Source organism: Nyctereutes procyonoides, unplaced genomic scaffold, assembly GCF_905146905.1.
Source record: "Nyctereutes procyonoides isolate TBG_1078 unplaced genomic scaffold, NYPRO_anot_genome, whole genome shotgun sequence".
Lineage (NCBI taxonomy): Eukaryota > Metazoa > Chordata > Mammalia > Carnivora > Canidae > Nyctereutes > Nyctereutes procyonoides.
In genome coordinates this window covers 17,504,449-17,530,199 of record NW_026575146.1, presented here as the reverse complement: position 1 = coordinate 17,530,199, position 25,751 = coordinate 17,504,449, and the positions used below count along the sequence as shown (strand labels likewise).

The window sequence follows — 25,751 nt, the reverse complement described above, 5'->3', positions numbered from 1 at the left end:
ATATAAAGACTTCATTACCCAAGTAAATCTTCAAAAACAGAAATTAATAATAAATCTAAAGTGATTATGTAATAAAAAATAAAGTGATTATGTCCATGAAGAATTACTTATAAAAACTAAATTTTCTTAAATCCATTATACTTTTCTGATTTAAAAAAATCTTAATAACATTTAGTAAAATTTTATACAACTTAACTGCAAATGGAAAGCATTTAAAAAGTCTTTTCCAATTGGTGGGTTAATACTTCTCAAGAAATTCACTATTACTAGATATGAATAGTGAGATGATAAAGGTCTTTCTAGGGTCACTCCATGCACCTTAATTTGATGGTTAAATTTTACAAAATGAAAACTGAAATCTTAACTCCTATACGAAAATAGGAAAAGATGACTATATACATACGCATACACATGTACACGTACACTCATTTATATACAAACATGAGAATCGTGGGTTGGCACAAAATCTTTGCAAGTCTTTTCCCTGTAATCTTTCCATGCCCAAGTTTTAATACCTTCAAAAGAGATTATTTAATAGACATCTGTGTGTAATTCTACATACACATATACATATACATAAAATCATGTAATACACATTAGCTGCTAACGTGATTAAATACAAGGGCTTCCATGAGAAATACAAAGAGTATTTTATTTCATCCATTTCTTTACATGAAAAAATTTGGAGTTGGTCTTACATTAAAGAAAGATTGCATCTCAAGATAGTTCTTACTCTCTAGCGAAGGCAAGATAGTAAGCTACTTGAGAAAGGAACCCTATCCTAAGATCTCTGGTTAATATGACCAAAAAAGCTATAAATGCTGGAAGAAAAGCTACAAAATACATAACCATTCTCAAAAGAAAGGTGCATACCAAGTCCCCAGAAATGAAGAGAAAACTCAAATCTTGAGCGGTGAGTAGGAGCCTGATGAAGAAAACTGGAATCTAGTTCAAATAAAGTCAGGTCAGAACCTGTGCCCAAGGAGAAATACACTTGAAAGCATATGTCAGGGATGCCTCCACATCCCAGGGCATGAGGGATTCCCAAGGGAAGGGCATTGTTCAAAAGGGATGCTCCCAGTAAAGTATCATAAAGCACACAAGAAAACAAAACAGCTGAGAGTAAGAGAAAGTGGCAGATTCAAACATATCCTGGGAACTACAGATAATAGATGAATGTGAAAGAAACTTTAAATGAATATTTTTAAAATATATAACCTGATAAAGACAATAAAAGAAACCATAAAGCAGAAAAAGACACAGTGAAGGAAAAAAAAAAAAAACAGGCAGATCTTTTAGGGAGACAAAAAATCTAGAATTGATATTCACGGAAACCGAATTAAAAGATAAAATCCAACACAAATGTTAAGCAGTACATTCAACCTAACTGAAGAAAGAGAATCATTAAATTTGAAGACAGATTTGAGGAATTAGTCTAGAATGAAACAAGTAGATTAAAGAGATGGAAGTAAGAAAAAAGAGATTAAGAGATATGAAAGTAACCATGAAAAAAATCCCATGTGTATTTACTAGGGACTCCAGAGTCTTCAAATTTAAAACAGATTGAATCTCAAACAGGATAATCTGTAAAATTCACATCTAGGTAGAAAAATGAATAACAGTGTATGTTTCAAAACACAGTGTAGAATTCTGGAGTCAGGGATGTCTGAGTGATACCTGGGATTGCCATAATGTGTAGACATATAGGAATGTGGATTGGTCACCTTGTGGTCATTTTAAAGGTAAAATGTACTGTTTACATCGTAATAGACTGAAGCAGGAGAAAAAAACAAGCATCAGCAAACTGCATTCACTGAAATGTAAACAAATTTGTGAACTAGTAAAAATTTTGTAAAGCCTCTCAATTTAAAAAATTTGTTTAAAGAAAATTTGTCTAGGGGATCCCTGGGTGGCTCAGCGGTTTGGCGCCTGCCTTCGGCTGGAGGCATGATCCTGGAGTCCTGGGGTTGAGTCCCGATCAGGATCCCTGCATGGAGCCTGTTTCTCCCTCTGCCTGTGTCTCTGCCTCTCTCTCTCTCTCTCTCTCTCTCTCTCTCTCTCTCTCTGTGTGTGTGTGTGTGTCTCATGAATAAATGAATGAATGAATAAAAACAAATAACTAAAATTTGTTTACAGAAAATATTTGAGCCATATCATTAAAGTAGCAAATGTTGAACATGTACTGAATAAAGGGTCACAAATTTATGAACTATGCAAGAGGACGTGATTTGGTTTAAGATTTGATATGCACTCTTTGTTCACTTTTCAGTTTCTTCATTGAACAATGATCTACTCTAGTCAATAAGCTTCTCAAGACCAGAACCCCTATCAGCTAGGCTACAAAGCTCGCGGCTGAGTCTTATCCATTATAGTTACTCAATTCTTTTATGAATAGATGAGTCACTGTTGCCTAAGCGTTGATGAGATCACATTACTTCTTTGTAATGGAATAAGGTCCCATGATGGAGAGAACTAAATTGGACTTAGTTGTTTGAAATAGCTTTTGGACAAGAGTATCTGGCACAGTGTCTCCCAACATGTCACAAAATTACTTATGAAGATATAGACAAGGAGAAAAACTCAACATGCAACTGAATCCAGGTATAATAATGATTGCACAGGCAGAAAGAAAAGGAATTTTTACATATAATGAGGCCAATGGAAGTGGACTGAAAAACCACAATTCATGGTCAACTATGTTTGCAACCAGTCACTAGGTGTTTTTTTCATGCCTCCTATACTTTCTGTGCCCTCAGAAAGGTACAATGGGAATAAAATCAGTTGGGGGCAGGCATGGACTCAGCCATCATCCTGCTGCTGCTGTGAAGTAGCTGCTTTTTAAGACAAAGACAAAGCGAAGCTATCTGCTTTCATCTTCATCTGTCAATATCACTGCTGCCTTCATTCGCAGCCAACTCTCAGAAAACCTCTGAACAGGAAGGAGGGACAGAGACTCCTAGTAGCACATTGCATTGCACCCTGGAAAGCAGCATGCTCCACAAGCAAAATGCTGCAGGTAAGAGCAGAAGAAAACACAGCTAAGTACATGTGCATTTTTAGGATTGTACAGGTTTACCTAATTCATATATCTTACTGTCAGAAGTTACAGGGAGTCCCTGTAAGGCCAACAGAACAGGACAAGATAAAGCATGTTCAGACCAGACACGGTATTGGCTAGGAGCTGGGCAGTCTACCTACGTAATGCTGATAAGGAGAGCTTACCTGTCCCCAAGTAGAGTGAGTGAGATCAAGGACAATCACATGCTCTATGTTTTAGCAAACACAAATTCTAGATTGAGGTAAAATTGAAGGTAAGTAAACAGTAACATATGAATTTTGCAAAAAATGAGACAGAACATCATCTTTTATACATTTAGATGGTAAAGAAGCCCCTTTAAATTCATTACTGAAAAAGCAGTGATTTTTAGAAATGGGCATGCTCAAAGATTCACAAAGCCAAACCTCTTTATAGAAGAAAAGCAGAAATCCATTTGTTGAGGATAGGATAGGCAAAAAGAAAATGAGATTTTACCCTTAGGAAATAATCAGACATGTTTGCAAGACACAAGATATACAATATGTACAATGATGCTGATAACAGTATTGCTTATATTAGCAAAAGATTGGAGAAAAGCATTACTATCTAAGAAAAACATTAATACCCAACAATAGGCAATTGGTTAAATTGTAGAGTACCCTAGAGATTCCCAAACTGATTTTTAAAGTGCACAATCACTGATGTGGAAAGATGGTTATGACTTGTAATTAATTGAAAAAAGTTATGAAATATGAGTAAAGTGTTCTTTAAAAATTTACGATACAGGGATCCCTGGGTGGCGCAGCGGTTTGGCGCCTGCCTTTGGCCCGGGGCGCGATCCTGGAGACCCGGGATCGAGTCCCATGTCGGGCTCCCGGTGTATGGAGCCTGCTTCTCCCTCTGCCTATGTCTCTGCCTCTCTCTCTCTCTGTGTGACTATCATAAATAAATAAAAATTAAAAAAAAAAAACTTTTAAAAATTTACGATACATACACAGATTTGTGAATGCAGAGAAGAAGAGTTTTAGGAGTACATACCAACAAATTAGTAGAGGCTACCTGAGGGCTGGGAGTTGTGGTTGGCCCATATTTTTTATTTTTGCTTAATCTGGGTCACAAAATATGAATAAGTCAGAACATTATCTATGATAAACTTGCTTATACGATGATTTTGAAGCCAATATGGATAATAATATGAGGGATGAAATGAGCAATATAAAGATTTGTAGGACTAAATATAGCAGTGGAAGTAAAAATTGAATTCAAGGAAATGATAGACAAATTGATACTAAAGAAAAAAGAAAATATAAGAAAGCTCTCATAAAAGTTTTTTAAAAATAAAAAAAGATGAAAATATTGAGGGAGACAATGATAGGAGTGATGGGATAAAATATGTTTACATTCTTCATGTATTTTTTTAATAAACTTTTTTTTATGATAGTCAGAGAGAGAGAGAGGAGAGGCAGAGGGAGAAGAAGCAGGCTCCATGCACCGGGACCCCGACGTGGGATTCGATCCCGGGTCTCCAGGATCGCGCCCTGGGCCAAAGGCAGGCGCTAAACTGCTGTGCCACCCAGGGATCCCCATGTATTTGTTCTAAGAAAGAAAAACATTGTAACAAAAATAATCATCAATGACATTACAGGAAAAAAAAAGAAAACCTTCCTCACTTGAGAAAAAAGTTCAAGTAAGTAGATAGAATAAGCTTACTATATATTAAAGAAAGAATTACTGAAAGCAAAAAATATATATGGAAGCAACTTTTAATTATATGAAAATAGTGCAATTACCAGGCTGCCAAACAAAATAAACAAGCAAACCAAAACAGATCAAGGGAATAAAAATCAGACTGGTCTTAATTTCTCAGCAATCACGTTAGAATGTAATGATGGTTACATTCTTCAGAGGTATGGAGAGGAATGGTTGTAATTTAAGGATGTTAATGTGAAGCAAAATAGTGCTGCATGTATAAATGCTGAAAAATACCTTCGAGATACTCAAGGATTCAGAAATACTCAACATATGTACCTGCTTTTCATAAAATTGCTTAAAGATATACATGAACACAGAGAAAGATGAATCTAAGTAAAAACTCAAAGAGTGGAAATTTATACTTCCAAACTTTTATGTGTTTTCCCTTGTTCAGACTGGAACACAATTTTGGATTTTTGTTGTTCCTGTTAGGGATATATTTCAGATTGGGAACAGAGATGGGTTTTATAGTGATTTTGTCAGCCGCCTTTGTCCACTTTTATACTTTTCCCAAAAGCAAGAAATGTGTTTAATAGTTAATAAAATTTTTTCTTAATATTTGCTTCTCTTCTCCAAAAATATACTAATAACCATGCACAACAAATGCACTTATGTGGCAGTCAGTAGTGTATGAATTACTAAAGGAGATGCCATGTATGCCACTGCCAAAGTGGCACATATGTGTTTTCTAGAAGCCTTCAGTGATGACCACTGGGAATTTAAAAATGCATATTAAACCATGTTTTGTGTGTGTGTGTGTGTGTGTGTGTGTGTGTGTTGTTGCTGTTGTTGAACTGGAGAGAGCTATTAATTATTAATACTCTTGTGGCAGTTATGTCCATTATTAATATCCTTTCCTAATGAAGTCTTGAACATTCCCTGGAGTCCCTTAAAAATCATCCTATGAAACACTTTTTTTTAAAGATTTTATTTATTTATTTAATCATGAGAGACACAGAGAGAAAGGCAGAGACATAGGCAGAGGGAGAAGCAGGCTCCCTGCAGGGAGCCCGATGTGTGACTCCATCCCAGGACCCCCAGGATCACGACCTGAGCCAAAGGCACACATTCAACCACTGAGCCACTGAGGTGCCCCAAAACACAATTTCAACAAAGTTAAAAACATACGTGTAGAAGAAGGACAGAACTAAAACACTACTAAAAGTTGTCTCAGAATAAATGCTGTCTTCTGCATACATTTTATGTTTTCCAAATTTTCTAAAATAATCCACTATTTTCAACTATGAAAAAAATCAGAAAAATCCAACAAAACATCAGAAAAAAATCTAAAAATTAGGCCTCCTATTTTTTAAATTTGCCATATAATGACAAATAGTTTTTATAAGGTATTGTATACACTATGACCTCGAGTAGGCAAAAAGGAAAGGTAAGACAGACATACTTTTTAAAACATCAACGGTTGCATTCAGTGAATGGTAGAATGGTGTTTGATATATTTATTTCTTCTATTTCCCAATGTTTTCTTATTTTATAAGATAACTATATATGTCATATTGAGAATAGAACTTTATATTAATGATAAGGATGATTTTTTTTACATGAATTCAACTGATTATCCTATCAGTGCCGATTCTTGCATACAACTTTCAAGGTCAGAATAATCTTATTAAAATGTAATTTCCTAAAATTGCTGCCTCTAATATGGATTAAAGTTGATATCAGTATTCAGTAACACTTTCTTTAGATTTTACCTGAAAGAAAATGAGAAACTTGAATACAACTGCAGGGGGTTGAGAATTCACTCAATATCTGGAAGCCTCAAATATAGGGAGACACTTTGACCACTCTAAATAAAAGCATCAAACAAACACTGATTTTTTTTTTTAACTATCGTACCATCAATCTGATTCCACTTGTCATCTGTCAAAGAACTTTTGATCTCAAAAGTGCTTCAATAAAGAAAAGGGATATGTGACAAGTGATAAAACATAGTGGGAGCCATTCATTAAATTACTAATTGGAACAGAATTGGAGATTTGCCCTCCAGGCAGATACAGAAAAATCATCAAAGTTGGGTTTGTGTCCCCAAATGGAACTTTCTAACAAGCAGCAATGCACAGTGTTAAAGATTCCAGTCCTGGTACTCCTGAAATGGCAGCCCCAATCACTGAGGGTGAGTGACAACACAGTGTCTCAGCTGTGACACCCTAACACTACCAAGACCGCTCCTACTTTTCAACAGGGGGTCGTTTAACTTAAAAAGCAGGAGTGATTTGTTTTTCTTCCAGTTGTCAGTCCACTGAGATCTGAAACTTTACAACATTGCTTGTTTCCCTTGGGCCCCTGGTAATGTGAATTGTCTTCAGCCGGTGCCTACCAAATCACTGTCACAGAGCGGCGGTCGACCTTTCTTTTCAATCTATGCACTTTCCAGGAGTTATAAATCAGTTGACTTTCAAGCTCGATGAGATGGCATATGCCCTAGTTTGAAGAACAGATGGAGGCTTGGGGGAAAATTGTTTCTGCAGGCTTGCTACAAGCAGCACTGCTCCATAAAAGTGAACCATTCGCACTAATTTCTCACATAAATTATATAGGCAGCAGGGAGCACCAGCCCATTCAGCAGAAAATCTTTCATCTAGCTTTCAGAGGTCATCTAACCAATTTAAATTAAAGTTATTTCTGATACATGGCTGTTTTTTCATGCTGTACACTTTTAAGACATAGCAATTTACATCAAATAAAAGAATGGCATTAATTGTGTATGCAGTCCCCTCCTCCAAAAAACACAGAACAGCACAGTAATTGCCAGAGGATTATTTTTTTTTCAAGACTTCTAGAATAAGCTCTATTAATTAATCACAGAGGAATTAATAGTGGAAACGTGGCAGCTCTCTTGTACAAAAATCAGGTAAATTGTCACTTCTTTTGTAAAATTTGCCTTACAAATTCTACTAAGGCCTGCTATCCAAACTCAAGCTTTGGCAGTTATCAAAAGAAAGAGAAGCCCAGGACAATTCCAAGAGAACATTCATTCTTCTTCATGTGAAACAAATTATTCAACTTTCAAATAAATTTGCCTACAAGATCTCAAAAATCAACATTGGTTTTACCTGGAGTAGAGGGTCTACATAGATATAATATCATTTTTTTTAGTCCTTAAGAAACTGAAACATTAAGAAATTGAAGACACCAAAGGACTAATGATTAATCAAAATTATAGAATTTTGAGAGCAATATAATGAGGACTAATGGATCAGGTATCATATCACAGAGTGACTTACTTTAAAATGCAGTACTATTTACAGATAATGAGCTACCATGGTTTGGGGCTGATTTTAATTGTAAGAAAATTAGTGCATGATTTTAATAATAATTATATTCAATAACTGTTTTTCCTGGTAGGAAATTATCAGTTATGTCAATGAAAACAGTCACATTAACAGAGTTTTTTATAGTTCATGAATACTAATGCTGCTAAGAACTGCAAAGAACTGAGAAAAAGAATATATTGAGAAGAAATTCTAAAAAGTCATGCCCAAGTACTGGCGATGAGTGAGTCAACCTGGAATTGAGGGTGTGGCCTGGACATTGTTGTCAGAATTTTAAAAACAAATTTGAGTATTCAAATAATTTATGCACAGCATTTTCTTTACTTGGATGGTCAAATTGGACATATATATTTAGCCATTTAGAAAGGTAAACTTGCCATTTTGAAATTTGAGAAATTAAAAAAAAATCAGTTCACTGGAAAAGCATATATACATCATCAAAGGAGCATTTTCATGATAAAGTCCAACCTACCAAAGCTAGTATATATGACTGAAGCATACATTCAAATTTACTGGAATTTCTAGTAAGAATTTATCCCCTGAAATATTTCATGGACATCACAAATTATAGTTAATTTAGTAATGATGAAATGAAATTTCTTAGAGCTCCTATAATTAAAAAGGGGCCATACTAATCATCTAGTATATGGTCTTCACTAACAAATAGAGGCAGTAAGGCCTACAGAGTGAGAGGCACGTCATGAAACAGTATCTAGAGCAGTAAAACCTGAAGATAGTCAACAATATTCTAGAATGCTTTCTACTCATTCAGCACATATCACTGGGCACTGACTCTGTGCCAGATACTATTCTAGGCACTGGGATAAATGAGTAAAAAATCCAAAATACAGAGACCCCAACCCTAGAAGACTTCAGATACGTCATTTTAATCAACCCTAAAATTGGTTCCATTGTTGGTCTCTATCTGGTTTTCATTTTCTTTCACTTTCCTTATTATATGCTATTTTTCTCTATCTTATATTTCTTCATATAAAGGTATAATTCATTGGTTAAAAAATCAGAAAAGTGTGTTTTTAGTTACCTAATTAGTGTTAATGTATGAAGTCACCTTTTAATAGAAAAACAAAGTTGTGTGATCCAAATTTTGACCAACAAGTAACCATATAATGAATATATTAACCTCAGGGAAGGATGCTTTCATGATGACATGTATACCTTTCCAAAACGCCCAGGAGAAAGATCACACTCACAGTGAGTAGAGGTTGCCTAAAGTCCATTCTTACCTGTACCTGCTTATGCACATCAGTTCTGGCTTTGTTAACTTTATTTCAATATAACAGGTTACTAAAATCATTTATATACATATTCAACAAGGGATGAGAAAACAAGAATGTAGGAATGCCCCAGACAGTGATGCCACTTTGGACAATGCTTTTGACAACTTTGCCAGATGAGGGATTATGTTTTGCTAACAAAGCCTATTTTGAGTTTTTCCCTTTTAAGACAATCTGGATATTTGCTCTCTGAGTTGCATTTGCAAAAATGGTTGCTATTATATCCTAATTTGGCCAGACAGTTATAGGGTATCTATTTCTTATTCAAACCCATCTAGGGACTCCTGGGTGGCTCAGTGGTTGAGTGTCTGCCTTCGGCTCAGGGTGTGATTCTGGAGTCCCACGATTGAGTCCCACATCAGGCTCCCTGCATGGAGCTTGCTTCTCCTTCTGCCTATGTCTCTGCCTCTCTCTCTCTGTGTCTCTCATAAATAAAAAAAATAAAATCTTTAAAAAAGACCCTATCTAATATCTGGGACATCTTTAGGCATGTTCATTAGAAATTTATTGAAAACAAGACTCTTCGTGTATGTCACATTCTGTCATAAAGCACGGTATCATGAACAGGTGGAGAAAGGTGATTTCAATCAGTAACTATTACATCAAAATGTCTATAAAGTGAAGAAACTCAGAGATTCCTTTAGTGTAGTTGTAGCTTTCCAAAATAAATGAATGGTTTATAATACCATAGAGCTAATTTAAAAAAACTCCAATATGATTCTGACATTTTTCTCCAATTCCTTTGACTAAGGTCTATATCAAAGTGGTTATTTTAAAATAATTTGTATTTCCCTACTATTTTAAAACAATAGCTTGGAATCAGAATTTATAAGACAGTGAATTTCATGTGTTATCTGTTATTTATATTTCTGTTCCATATTAAGTGTGTAAATAACAATTATTATTTCACATTCATTCGGGTGATTATTTCTGATAACCTGAGATTCCCACCCAAAATAGAGAATTAGAATGGGGTTCTGTTCCTTCTTCAAAATTGACCTTGGGAATACTAGAGGCAAAAATATACATTCCAGGAAGTAACAAACAGAAAAGGAAAGGCAGGAGGAAGAGAGAGGAGAAGGAGGAAGGGAAACAGGATGAAGAAGAAGAAGAAAAGGAGGGGGGAAGGAGAAGAGGGAGCAGGCAGGGGGAAGGGGAGGAGGGGACAACTCTTGAGGAAACCAAAAGAGTGTAGGAGTGGGGCTGGAGGTTTCCGGGAGGAGGACTTCAGAGGACAGTTCACAGAAAACTCTTCTACTCCCATGTGGAAATTTAAGATGTGGAAACTCAAACACAAGTGTAGAATGTCTATTGTTCACGCTGATCATCGGCTTCTTTATGTTATCCAGAATGTTTAGCTGTTTTCCACTTCTATTGTCTACACTCTGGATATTGAAATGTCAGCCAAAGAACAAAGTCATGTTTCCTGAATGTTGATAGAGTCAAGGAAAATGCAGAAAAATAAACAGATTCAAAAATTTTTGTTTAAGTCATTAATATGTTTTTTTAGTGTCTTTAGCCAATAATAATTCTTTAGCTATATTTAGAAAATGCATATTCAAAAATAAAAATAAGTATGCCAGAGATTGCCTGATAGATTTCATATTTCAGACGAGATCTATTCATTTTTCATAGATAATTAACTTGCCACTGATCAACACATGGAAAAATTTCACTGCAAAAATTTTGCAAGACCTTTTTTTTATGTCAAGGAATATATGATAAGCATAGACAGCCATGACAAAAATGCATTTATCAGTCCTACTTTGGCATTTTAATAGTAAATCACACATAGCTACAATCCTCTATCTGGCCAGCAGCTTCAGGCATTTATTTTTGACTGCCACTAGCATAATGTAGAGCAGCACCATCTAATATGGTAACCATGTGGCTATTTAAATTAAAATTAATTAAAATTAAAAATTTAATTCCTCACTCTCACTAGGGACATTTCAAGTGCTTAATGGCCACATATGGCTAGCTGTAATTATTAGACAGTGCAGATGTAGAACATTTTCACCATTGCAGAAACTTGTATTAATGCTCTGATTTTTAGCAATACCATAAGGGATAGACTAAACTGCACAGATTATGGTGTTTGGTCTGCCTTGTTGTTTTGGCATGTAGAATAAATAACCATTTTCATGTACACTAAATTAGGGTGGAAGTTCAGGATGCAGGTTGAAAAAAAAAGACATTTTTCTACATCTAACTCTTCTATTTTCTGACTTTACTTGCGGCCATTCATAAATTGTTACCATAGAGTGGCTTTATTATTTCAAGAATATATGGTGACTTCTAATATAGTGCTGATGGGGTTCAGCTAATCTAGAACAGATAGAAAGGAATTTGGGGTCATGGCAGCAATGATCAGAAGCTTCACATTCTAGCTGAGCCTCAGATGCTGGGACAGCCTTCATCATCCCTCAGGACAGTGGCTCCTAAGTACTTCAGAGTCCCAGGAAGTTCTGATAAAAGACATTACTTCTTGCTACTTCATTATACACACCATTTCAGGGGCTCAGAAACTCCTTGGAGTCCAGTGCTGTCACAAAGAGTATGGAGAGTGGACCAGTATTTTCCTGGGAAACAGAGTTACTCAGGAGCCTTCAGCAGGAGCAGGAGCTGTGACATGAAAACCTGTGCTCTGTATAGTACAGGGTCTTGGGTTGTTTTGCTTTTGTTTTTATTTCGTGAGATGTGGGGGTAGGCCTGCTTCCTTCAACATTTAAGGCCCCTTCCTTAGGTATGGTATCTGTCCTAAAGAAGCCCTCTACCCCTACCTAGTACCAGATTGTCCCCACAGCACATGCACTAAGAAATAAATATGAATAGGTTGAGAGATTGTTTACAAGCCTATACTTAATCATTTTAACATCTTATTTTCAATATTAGAGTAGTACAAATGAAATGTAGTTGGCAGAAGCCCACAGGTCATAGGATAAGATGTTTCTTTAAATGTAGGCTATTATTCTACCACTGGCAGCAAATAAATTGCTTCCTTTTTATTCTGACTTTTTAGCTTGCTGAATCAGTACTGTTGTCAATAGAAACTTAAAAGAATTAATATGGCCATAAAAAAGAAAAGTAGTTTATATCCTTTCTGACTGCTGGATTGTCAAAGATAAAGGAAAATGATTCATCCTACATTTTCATTATTTTCAAGATGAAGGTTTTTTCCGAGTCTCTTGACACTTCTAAAAGTTACTCATAAGATTATTTGAACAGGTCAAAAATAAATCTATAATTTTTTTATTGATACAATTCTTATGTGCTATAATTGCTTAAAACACCAAAATCTACTGACTTTTTATAAGGAATTATAGCATATTCTTTTACACCAAGGGAACCAGATTTTTAAGAACCTCCATTTTTACCATGTGGAGCCAGTATACAGACAAATAAACACAAAATCCATGTACCTAATCAAATATAAGCAAACCCAAAAATTACAGTAAAAGTCTGAGAATATGAACTTACATTAAGACTAAAATATCTGGATTACTTATACTTGCTATAAGTTTTTCCTCATTATGCGTGCACATTGTCACATAATAAATTCACATTTTAATAGAAATGATTAAAAGCAAGATAGTGATGTCCTTCATCCTCCTAAAAAAATTACGACATAATTTAATACAGGGACAGCTTCAGATTTCCATTGCCAAATAGTTTGTAGTAATTCTATGTTCAATAACTGAATTTCTAATGGTTGCTCAAGGTTTAGAAATGTTTGATAATTCTATGAAAACATTTAAAGACATACTAGAAATAATGCAAGCAACTCTTAGTTGCTCCATAAAAGAAGGAAAAGGTTAATTTTGATGAATTTAAGTATTTACTTTGATGAATTCTTTACTTGGGTCATTTTATTTTTTAATGCAAATTTACACAGAGTACAAACAATTCCTATCTTCACCTTCAGACACTATTGTGGGACTTTTTCATGAAATGGGTCAATTGCTTCAGTCAGATGGTATTTGGCAAAAATCTCATGTTCCTCAACCCACGGCTATACACGTGTGCAAACTCTGTCTTTAGGCAGAGAAGCCCTTTTAGCTGATAAATATCACCCAAGGCAAAGTCCTAGATAACAAAAAACAATTAAATAGCAGAGGCTGGTTAGAGATCAGCATTCGTTTTTCAAATTAAATGTAAAAGCCTTCTCCAGTTAAGAGATTGGCAAGTTTTTTACAAATAACATCAGTGAGCCTTTTAGAAAGAAACACGGCCACATTAGAATGGAATCATTAGGCAATACATTTATTTTGAAGCCAATTAACCTTTTGTCAGAAAAATGTCGGTGCTGTAATGGTTTCAGTGTGGAGGTCAGCCTCTAACCGGGCACGTATGACAGCCACTGTCGCTGACATGTGCCGCAGACAGAGAGAGTGCGGCGACGAGAACCGACCTTCTTTTGTATTCCACTCTGCATTTCCAGGGAGCAGACAGTCTTGACCTATCCATTTAGGTAATTAAAGCTTCTATTTGGAAGTGTCCTGCAGGAAGGTGAAATTTGGGGTAGATAAATGGCTGTTGCTCTCCGAATTCAGCCACCAGTTCCATCATTTGATGGACTGCCTGAAACAGGCTGCACTGCCAGGTTCTCATAAAAATAGAGATGAATTGGGTAGCAGACAATTCTCTAAGGCAAAGCAACTCTGTCATTTTCTTTCTCACAGGCTATAATTTAATTGTTAGTCAAAGTGGACAGCTGACACAGGGGGGCTTTCTCTAAGAGCTTACCCACCACCTTCCATTCACAGCGAAATCACTCTAGTTTATTTACTTAGCCAAGTTTGTTTGGCATTGGGAGATGTCGCTCTCACCGCACAGCTGGTTCTCCCAGCTGTGCCCTGACTTACCTTCCACGCTATTTTGTTTCCTTTCGAATCATGCTCAAGGGCAATTGGGAAGTCTCCTCGCTCATAAAATTTTCGAAATGCTGTGGGCTTGGTTGGTCTTTCTTTAAATGCTCCTGCAGCTGGAGGGCCTCTCACCTTCAGAGAAAAATAACAGGAATCAGTTTTTGAAAAATACCCAAAATGTATGGTGAAAAGACTTCTCTTAAGTTTTAGTTTATATGAAATTGTCTAATGATGGACAACAGCAACTTCATTAATACAAAAAATTTAAAGAAGATAATTATTTAATAATCATTAAGGGTTACTTTGTTTGAAGCTACTTTAGAAAGCATTCCTAGAAAAAAAGTCACTAAAAAAAATCACCTATAAAGAAAAAAAAGCCTCAACTTTTAAGTAAAACTTTTAAGAGAGGAGTTCAGAATGTTAAAACTGTTAAGATTTCTAAGAATTGCTGAATCTAATCTCAGGCCTGATATACTTTGTGGAATACTGAAGTAATAAATTACAATACGTTTGATAGTGGCACCTGGGTTGCTCAGTAGGTTAAGCATCTGACTCTTGATTTAGGCTCAGGTCTGGATCTCGGGGCTGTGAGAACAAGCCCCACATTGGCCTCTGAACTCAGCATGGAGTCTGTGTGGGGTTCTTTCCCTCTGCCCCTCCCACGCCCATTATTTGTCTCTAAAATAAATTTTAAAAAGTAAAATATGTTCCTTTAAATCTTTCTATATACATAAAATGGTAAAATATGTTCTCATGTGAATATAACAAGAAAACTATAAAAATGTTATATAAAATTAAGTTATAATAAAGAATTTAAAAAGAAAAATGTGTACATATAGCATATATTTGAAATTATGAATTTATGAGAAAGTAACATTAGACTGCACAAGCATCTTTCATCCTCCAAACTGAGATTTTTCTCAAAGAAGAAACATTTCATATTGAGTTATTCACATTAGAAATATATTTTAAATCTGCATTATTTACATATGAATTAATTCATTAGGTTACAAAATGGAAAGTGATTAGTAAACTACTTAGAAAATTATAGATCACTCATTATCCTTCTCTGAAAAAAAAGTAAATACTAGTTATTTACTAGTTTAATAAAAACATGATTATCTTGTTAATTCATAATATGGACAAAATAGCAAATAATTTATATAATATCTTGATATTTTAAGTTACTTGATACCAGGTTAATTTTTAATGTTTGTGTAAAAGCTTTAATTTTAATAAAGAAATATGTAAAAAAACATACTATAGATAATATACATAATATATATAATAATAAATATGTTAGATAATGACAAATACATTTTATCTGATGTACATAGAAAGGTGAATACTAGAAACTGAGTGGTATATTAAAATACTAAGATAATTAAATGCTGAACTGGAGTTAAAGAGTAAGGTAACACAAAGATATTTGTTAGGGTTTATTTTTTTATTTCTTATTTTTTTAGAGAGAGAGCGTGCTCGCACACACATGCAAAGTTGGGGGGAGGGGTAGAGGGAGAGGGAGAGAGAGAATCTCAAGCAGACTCTGGGAGGGAAAGGGCAGAGGGAAAAAGAATCTCAAGCAGACTCCTCACTGAACCTGGATCCTATAGTGGGGCTCAATCCCACCAGCCTTATATCATGACCTGAGGCAAAATCAAAAGTTAGACACTTAACAGAGCCACCCAGGCACCCCTAGAGTTCAGAATTTCCTTCACTACATGACACATTATTTCCAGCATATAATTATGTAAGTAATTGAAGGGACACTGGGCAGTGGGGAAGCATGATTGCGTCTTAAAAAAATATTTGAAATTTGTTCTGGTGTTAGAATTATTAGCCACCATTTTTAGACAAACTCAATTGTTAAGTAACCATATGTATATGACAACTACTTTGAGCAGAACCCTGAGCTGGATGTTACACATACATTCCTAATGTATGACAGAAACCATGAAGATGTCACTCCTGGGCTTTAGCAATATATGGAGTGGTAAATTCTGAATCACATTTTTGGAAATTGATAAAGAATTGACAACTTTTTATTTTGGCAATAAGTTATATACCAAAAAAAAAAATATTACTATCTACCATCACATCACCATTTTAACACCCTCTAAAAAAGTGGAAAACATGATCCAAAGAAAGAAACCTTAGCCAAATTAAACTAGCATCATACATATTTATAGAAAGTTACATGCAATAGTGCAGATGTGTATATGTTTATGTGTATTGTATTATTGTACAGTACTGATTGCTGGTCAGCAGATACCTCATTTTTTGTGTTTTAAAAAATAAATATTAAATACATAAGGAAAATACATATGTACTTATTTATACATATGTATATTTATTTATACATATACATATATTTATACATATGTATTTTCCTGATGTATTTAATTAGTCATTTACTAGTTTAATAAAAACATGATTATCTTGTTAATTCATAATATGGACAAAATAGCAAATGTGTATATGTGTATATACACATATACATATATTTATACATATATACATATGTATACATATATAATGAAATATTCGGCCAGAAACAGAAGGAAATCTTGCCATTTATGACAACATGGATGAAGCTTGAGGCCATTATGCTGAGTAAGTGCATAAGTCAGACAAAAAGACAAAACTGTAATCTCACTTACATGTGAAATCTAAAAGAACCGAACTCATAGAAACAGAATAGATTGGTGATTGCCAGGGTCTAGAGGCTAAGGGTGACATCTACTGATGGCCTTTTTTCATTCACTTTTTGATCTTCCTGATTCTTGGTGTGGTAATTGATTTTCTGTTGAAACCTGGACACTGGTGAGACTCCAGATCTTAAATCTTCTGTTTTAGCTGGTTTATTCCAACCGATCTCTGGCAGAGATGTGGGGAAGGGTATTAGCTCATTACCGTCAGGTTGGGGTAGAAATCCTGGAACCCTACATGGCCTCTGTTGACTCAGGAGAGGGAGTTTCTCATTGCTACTGGGTGAAGCTGGAGGCTCCAGCACCACCAGGCCTCCAGGGACTTTGTGGACAGGGAGGAGTGGCAGTGCCCCATTACTGCTCCCCACACTGACACCACAGGAAGGGGTTGCCTCACTGCCGCTGGGCAGGGATGACGTTCCTGTACCACTAGGAGGCACCTCAGCACAAAGGGGCAAGAGCTTTTCCCTGCTGACAGGGTGAGTGTCCAAGGTACCCCCCTCAACTGTGGGTACTGCTCTTTACTGGTCCAGTAGGGATGAAAGGTTCAAATCCTTGTTCAAAACATTCAGCTACAGCTATCATTAAGATCTCTTGTCTATGTATCATCTGTTAACCAGCCTTTTCAACTTTTCTAGATACCAGGTTTTTATGTTGTTGTTAGCAAACCTCCCATTTGTTCAATGACCAAAGATTTTCTAGAAAGTATTCATCTTTGTCCCTTTTCTTTGTATTTATCTTAAAATTGATTTCTCTTTTGCCTTTTGTCTCTTCTTATAAATACATTCTTTCTGATTCTGAATTCAAAATTGTAATCATCCAAACTTTTCAAAGAATGAACATATTTCTAAGAAGCCTAGAAGGCTTTTTATAAACTGTTATAGATAACGTGTACTTCCTCTTTCTTCCCATAAATTTTCATGGACTCCCTACAGAAACGATTACATGCCTACAATTTCATGGAAAGTCTTTACTTAGTTTGCTATGTGATCACTCAACAGTACAGAAATTCTTTCTTCAGTGTCTGTTATCCTCTGTTTTTATATTTCTGCCATTTACTCATTTTAAAACACTGTATTTTTTTTTTTTTTTGGATTCTGCTATAAGCCCCTTCCAAATTAAGTCTTGGCATCTCAAAGTTGTAATTTGAAAACTAACTAGAAAATTTTCAGTTACACCTGTTAGTGCAACATGGGCATTATCTAATTTTATGCAGATGCTTTGTCACTGTCCCTGGATAATAATTTTTTTCTGTTCCAAATACATATTTACCTACTTAAATCTAATAGAAGGATATAACATTTTTTATATTCTACACATACTCCATTCCAGCATTCTAAGTAATTCTAAAAACCTGTACATGAAAAATCAAGTAAATAATAATCTCTGGCAAGGTAATAAAGATATTACTACTGGAAATCACACAGATGGATGTAAGTTGACTAAATAAAATTAAAAATTAGTAAAAGTACTGTTAAGAATCCTTATGTACAGCCCATATTTATAGGACTACTGCAGATTTTATTTAATGTCTTAAGAGGACTACTGCAGGTTTTACTTAGTATCTTAAGAATTTTACCCCATTCATTATAAATAATATAGAACAAATAAGGAACCATAAATCAAACTAGATTTGTGGGAAAATGCAATTAGGATTTGTCTCAATGGTGGGGGCTGTCCATAAACCAATTAGGAAGAATGGGTGTCACAGCAGAATGTTTTAATAAAATCTAATGCACTTGGGAACCAGGATATTGAATGCACTTTGAAGTGACTATCAATGACAGAATACTTTATATGCCTACACTTATTGAATGCTGGAAGGATTTATGATGTAGAGCACAGGCTCAGTCATATGGTCACAAAAAATAATTAGTAGGCAAGAATTTTAAGGTTCTCTAAAATTCTTCATTATATAATTTGAAATTATATATATAAAATGTATATTTATAATTTATATATTTACATATATAAAATTCTTCATTATATAATTTGAAATTATATATATAAAATGTATATTTATAATTTATATATTTACATATATAAAATTCTTCATTATATAATTTGAAATTTTTGCTATTCAATAGTATTTTTTAGCATAACCTGAGGCTGATAAAAAAAAAGCCCTTTACTTCAAGTGGGAAATTTATCCTGCGTTATTCTAATGCGCCTGTTTAGCCAGCTTACTAACAATGAAACAATAAGACACAAAGACATTAATTTCTGATTTTCATCAGCTTTTTTTTTTAATTTTTTTAAATTTATTTATGATAGTCACACACACACACACACCACAGAGAGGCAGAGACATAGGCAGAGGGAGAAGCAGGCTCCATGCACCAGGAGCCCGACGTAGGATTCGATCCAGGGTCTCCAGGATTGCGCCCTGGGCCAAAGGCAGGCGCTAAACCGCGGAGCCACCCAGGGATCCCTTCATCAGCTTTTTAAAAAAGATTTATTATTTATTTGAGAGAAAGAGACAGGAAGAGAGCACAAGCATGGGGAGCCGTAGAGGGAGGAGAAGCAGACTCACCACTGAGGAGGGAGCCCGATGCAGGGACTCCATCCCAGGACCCCAGAATTGCAACGTGAGCCAAAGGTAGACAACTGACTGAGCCACCGAGGTGCCCCTCCTATTTTTATCAGCTTTAACCTGAAATTTGGATTCATTGAAAGTGATGTGGTTAAGCAGTTGGTAGGCAAGAGCAGTATATACTGTCTTCTAGCTACAGAGGCACTTGAATATTAGCTGGAGGGAGGACCAGCAAATTTGTTGCCATTAGCCTAGACTTCTAAGTAGGACTGTAATTCAGTGTCTGCCCCACTTGCCAATCATAACTGTTAATGCATCAGAAATTTTGCATTACCTAACGTTACCAGATAACCAAGAATATGATTTCCAAAGTATTACAATTAGCAAATCTTATTGTAGTGGTAGATGAAGTATCTTATCATTAACAAAAATGAGTGTGTATTATCAGCTAAAGTTTTTATAAGAAATTTTAATAATATAACAAAACATTATGATAGTGGTATTTTTGTTAGTAATAGCCAGAAGAGATAACAATGCCTTATATGGTGTGTGTGTGTGTGTGTGTGTGTGTGTGTATCAACAAATGTTCAACATATATAGACATCTTGTGGAGTCCTGAACAATCAGGCCCTACAGGTAATCGTGAGCAGCAGGAAAAAACATCCAAGTGTTGTGGGTACGCTACTTTAGGAAGCTTATTCCACTGAGATCTAACAGGAGGGGCCTGGAGTCACAGTGACCAGGCTGGACTTTCGAGCAGTGGCCCAAACACAAGGCGGCAAAGACCTTAAATCAGGACACCATCAACAACAACAAAATCCCCTAATGATCTATTTATGTTTTACAAGCATTGTTGGTTTCAGTTTTCAACAAAACCTGCATGAAATGATCACCATGGACAAGAAAACCTAAGCTTCGGTTGCTTCAATAAGCTGGCAGAAATCAGAGTTAGTCAGTAGTAGGAAAGAGCCCCCTGTGCTTCTGCTCTCCAGGATATGTCCTTAGTCACTATACCAGAAAGCTGGGTTTGGGCAAAATCCTAAAGGGGAATAATCTAGGGCACACGACTGATTGAATGAGGAGATCCAGAGGCAGAGATGAGACAGGCTTCTGACTACAAAGATGCAAATAATTAATGTGTTTAAGTTACATAAAAAATAAACTCTGGAATGGAGGGAAAGCTCAATAAATCACATAGAATTCTACCACCTATTGCTAATTTTGTGCTTTTCCTTCCAGAACAAATGTACAAATATCATGCCCATTTCATATTGTGCTCTTCAGACAGAGACCCCTACATAAGTTAATAAAATAAAAATTTATAGTTTATGATTCTTGATAAAGATTATTTGCTGATTAAATGGGAGAACCGGTCTTCTGTCTTAGTCGGCTTGGGTTGCTATAACAAAATACCATAGATCAGATGACTTAAATGACAGATGTTCATTTTCTCACATTTCTGGAGGCTGGACATCCAAGATCAGGGTGGCAGCATGGTCAGGTTCTAATAAGAACCCTCTTCCTAGCTTGTAGACCATCGCCTTTCACTGTGTCCTCACATGCTAGAGAGTGCTCAAGAGAGTATGGTCTCTCTCCCTCCTCTTAATAAGGACACTAAGTCCCATCATGGAGGCGACACTCTTAGGGAGCCATCTCATAAATGTAATCCTGATGGCCCCACCTCCAAACATCATCACATTGGGGGTTAGTGCTTCAACATATGGAGTTTCCAGAATGTAAACATTTAGTTTCTGACATCTTCCTATTGTTCAATTTGGATTAATATGTTTAACAAATGAGGATGAATATTTTCTCATCTTAGTATAAATGCTAAATGCATACATTACACAAGTGTTCTTGTCTTTTCCAAATTAATATCAATTTGTATGAGTATTTTTATCAATAGGTATTAACCATTGGTCGCATTTACTATAAATATCTCCTCCCATCTTTGTTTTTCACTTTTATTTATTTAGCATTTAAAAGTTTTAGTTTTTTTTTTCTTTGGTAGAAAAGTTTCTTGGTCTTTACTTGCTCTTTTTATCTCTGGGTTTTGAGCTTCTTTGTATCATTCCTCAGTCAGGATACTGTGAATGTTGTGCACAATGAATATTGACTAATTAAATCATATCCTTCATCTACTTAAAACCCACGGATGATTTCCTACTGAAATGCATTCCCGCTGTGCAGACAGACATTTGGAAGCTGATGGCAATGCCTCTGGTAATGCCTCTACATACTGGCCATTCTCGAATATGCCCTGCTTTCTTAGGCCTCCATAATTTTCCTGTTCCACCAACCTCTAATTCTTCCTCACTCCTTCATTCCTTTAGCTCCTCCTTCTTTTTTTCCTGAATAACCACGAATCACCTTCATGATGCAGCACCACCTCACTAGTTCTAAGAAACCTTTCCCGACAGGCCATATCCCTACTTTGGAGTGGGATTAAGTTCCTCTTCACATTAGGCCTGAAATGCCTGAGGGATGAACTAACAGTAGACACCAGATCAATCCATATGGACATTATCAGGGAGATTTCAGGTGATTCACAAAGTTTGCCAGTATCAAGTGGTGGGTTAAATCTATGGAGATTGGTAAATTTTCCCAAAGGGAAAGTAAGTGTATAGTGAAAAAAAGGCTGAGAACCTGAAACATTTCCTGGAAACTTAATAATAAATGGATTCTATGGGAGAATTGCAAGAATAGAGTGGTAGGAGGAAAATGGGGGAAGGGATGGTTTAGAAATCAATGAATGAGAGGAAGAGTTTTTTAATGATACAAGTGGGTTAGTTAAGAAGAGAGTTAAAAGTTCTCTGAAAATCAAAAAGCTATACTGGCATGATGGGATGGAAATCAGACTACAGTGCATTGAGGGATGAATGAGGAATGAAAACAGATATAGGCTTTGGGAGCCATCCTGTCCCATGAGCTATGAAAATCTGAGTTGCTAGTAAGGTAGAATTGTTAAAGTTGGGCACAGGTAATTGTGGTTGGAAATGGAGAAAGATAAAAAGCATTAATGGGCTATAATACTGAAATTCATAAACTAATCACTTATGGAACTAGAATACATCTTATAATAAAATATATATTTATGACTAATACACTTATCTAAAATGGCTAGAGAAACTTGTGAAGTATAGTTTTTTCAGTGTTAGAAACTCATGAGAAAAAAAAGAAACTCATAAATCTGAATTCAAGGACCTATGGTCACATACACTAAGATATTTCCTAGGAACAGAGTTAAGAAATTGTCTCTAATATAGATCCTGCCTATGTCATTCATTCACTGAAAAATGTATTGAATACATACTATTTCCGGGTCACTAGGCTTGGTATTATTGGTGACAAAGATGTAAGTCAAATATATTATCCTCAAAATACATATCATTTAGGAAAATAGGTGAGACTATCTCCCAGGCTCTTTTATAGAAATAAGCATGTGATACATCAAAGAAATGCCACAGAAAGATATAGAGAATTCTGTGCACTCAGATGATAAAACATTTCAGTTTTAAGACATTATTTTTTTCATTAGACAGTGTTATTTAGCTTTGCAAAATACCTACATTTTTCAGTGGAACCAGGCAGCAATATATTTTAATTTCCTATAAACTTGAATTCTGTACAATTTCAATTAGAGGTAATTATCACAGAATTATAGTTGCCATATCACAAATTTGTATATTTACAACTTTTGTAGTTATTAATGATTAAATCTGAACTAACTGCCTCTATTCTGTGTACATCTCTTAGATCTAAGTAACTATCAATATCACCAGTTTTATGACCACAAATTCATTACTGATGAGACCAATACATATTTTCTTTTTATGCAAAAATTCTCACAATAAAACTCACATTTTCTCTTTTGAAATTCACTTGCGAAGATGGCGGAAGAGAAGGGTCCCCAAATCACCTGTCTCCACCAAATTACCTAGATAACCTTCAAATCATCCTGAAAATCTCCGAATTCGGCCTGAGATGTAAAGAGAGACCAGCTGGAATGCTACGGGGAGAAGAGTTCGCGCTTCTATCGAGGTAGGAAGACGGGGAAAAAGAAATAAAGGAACAAAAGGCCTCCGAGGGGGAGGGGCCCCGCGAGGAGCCGGGCTGAGGCCGGGGCGAGTGTCCCCAGGACAGGAGAGCCCCGTCCCCTCCCGGAGGAGCAGGAGCTGCACCAACCTTCCCGGGCGGAAAGGGGCTCGCAGAGAGGTGGAGCAGGACCCAGGAGGGCGGGGATGCCCTCGGGCTCCCGGGAACACTAACAGACACCTGCGAGCGCAGGGGAGTGCTCCGAGCTCCCTAAGGGCTGCAGCTCGCACAGCGGGACCCGGAGCAGCTCCAGGGGCTCGGGCGGCGGCTCCGCGGAGGGGGCTGCGGGGCGGGAGCGCGAATCCCACAGCGCAGGCCCCGGAGCACAGGGCGCCGGGACACAGCCCAGGATCCGGCCTCCCCCGGGACAGGCAGAGGCCGGGAGGGCCCAGGACAGCAAGGACGCTCCTGCCCCGAGCTGAGCAGATCAGCGGCCCCGCCCCGGAGCCTCCAGGCCCTGCGGACGGAGAGCCCCGTAGTTCCTGCGGGGGCTGAATCCAGGGCTCCAGAGCTGGCCGGGTCACTGCGGTTGTACCTCCTGGGGCCTCACGGGGTAAACAACCCCCGCTGAGCCTCACAGTGGCCTCACCGGATAAACAGGATAAACATTACTCACTGAGCCCTACACCAGGCTGGGGGCAGAGCAGCTCCCCCAAGTGCTAACACCTGAAAATCAGCACAACAGGCCCCTCCCCCAGAAGACCATCTAGGTGGGCAGGGGAAAAACAAATTATTGACCAAGAGCACTGGAAAGTTCCAGGGGAAGTCAAGGGACTTACAGTATACAGAATTAGAGGATACTCCCCCGTGTTTTTTTTGTTTTGTTTTTGTTTTGCTTTTTGATTTGTTTGCTTCCCCCACCCCTTTTTCTTCCTTCCTTTTTTTTCTCTTTTTCTTCTCTTTTTTTCTTCCTTTTTTTCTTCCTTTTTTTCTTTTCTTTCCTTCTTTCTCTTCTCTCTTTTTCTCCTTTTCCCAATACAACTTGTTTTTGGCCACTCTGCACTGAGCAAAATGACTAGAAGGAAAACCTCACCTCAAACAAAGAATCAGAAACAGCCCTCTCTCCCACAGAGTTACAAAATCTGGATTACAATGCAATGTCAGAAAGCCAATTCAGAAGCACGATTATAAAGCTACTGGTGGCTCTAGAAAAAAGCATAAAGGACTCAAGAGACTTCATGACTTCAGAATTTAGATCTAACCAGGCAGAAATTAAAAATCAATTGAATGAGATGCAATCCAAAAAAGAAGTCCTAACGACGAGGGTTAACGAGGTGGAAGAACAAGTGAGTGACATAGAAGACAAGTTGATGGCAAAGAGGGAAACTGAGGAAAAAAGAGACAAATAATTAAAAGACCATGAAGATAGATTAAGGGAAATAAACGACAGCCTGAGGAAGAAAAATCTACATTTAATTGGGGTTCCCGAGGGCGCCGAAAGGGCCAGAGGGCCAGAATATGTATTTGAACAAATCCTAGCTGAAAACTTTCCCAATCTGGGAAGGGAAACAGGCATTCAGATCCAGGAAATAGAGAGATCCCCCCCTAAAATCAATAAAAACCGTTCAACACCTCGACATCTAATAGTGAAGCTTGCAAATTCCAAAGATAAAGAGAAGATCCTTAAAGCAGCAAGAGACAAGAAATCCCTGACTTTTATGGGGAGGAGTATTAGGGTAACAGCAGACCTCTCCACAGAGACCTGGCAGGCCAGAAAGGGCTGGCAGGATATATTCAGGGTCCTAAATGAGAAGAACATGCAACCAAGAATACTTTATCCAGCAAGGCTCTCATTCAAAATGGAAGGAGAGATAAAGAGCTTCCAAGACAGGCAGGAACTGAAAGAATATGTGACCTCCAAACCAGCTCTGCAAGAAATTTTAAGGGGGACTCTCAAAATTCCCCTTTAAGAAGAACTTCAGTGGAACAATCCACAAAAACAAGGACTGAACAGATATCACGATGACCCTAAACTCATATCTTTCAATAGTAACTCTGAACATGAACGGGCTTAATGACCCCATCAAAAGGCACAGGGTGTCAGACCGGATAAAAAGGCAGGACCCATCTATTTGCTGTCTACAAGAGACTCGTTTTAGACAGAAGGACACCTACAACCTGAAAATAAAAGGTTGGAGAACCATTTACCATTCAAATGGTCCTCAAAAGA

The 25,751-nt window shown here is 36.7% G+C and overlaps 1 protein-coding gene across 1 annotated transcript in view; it reads right to left on the bottom strand.

Annotated features, from left to right (window-relative positions):
• PACRG (parkin coregulated) overlaps nt 1-25,751 on the bottom strand; it is a 519,397-nt gene that overhangs the window by 422,193 nt on the left and 71,453 nt on the right. The window contains exon 2 of the mRNA XM_055309543.1: nt 14,243-14,377. Within this exon, the coding sequence (XP_055165518.1) occupies nt 14,243-14,377 (135 nt within the window). The remainder of the gene's footprint in view (nt 1-14,242; nt 14,378-25,751) is intronic.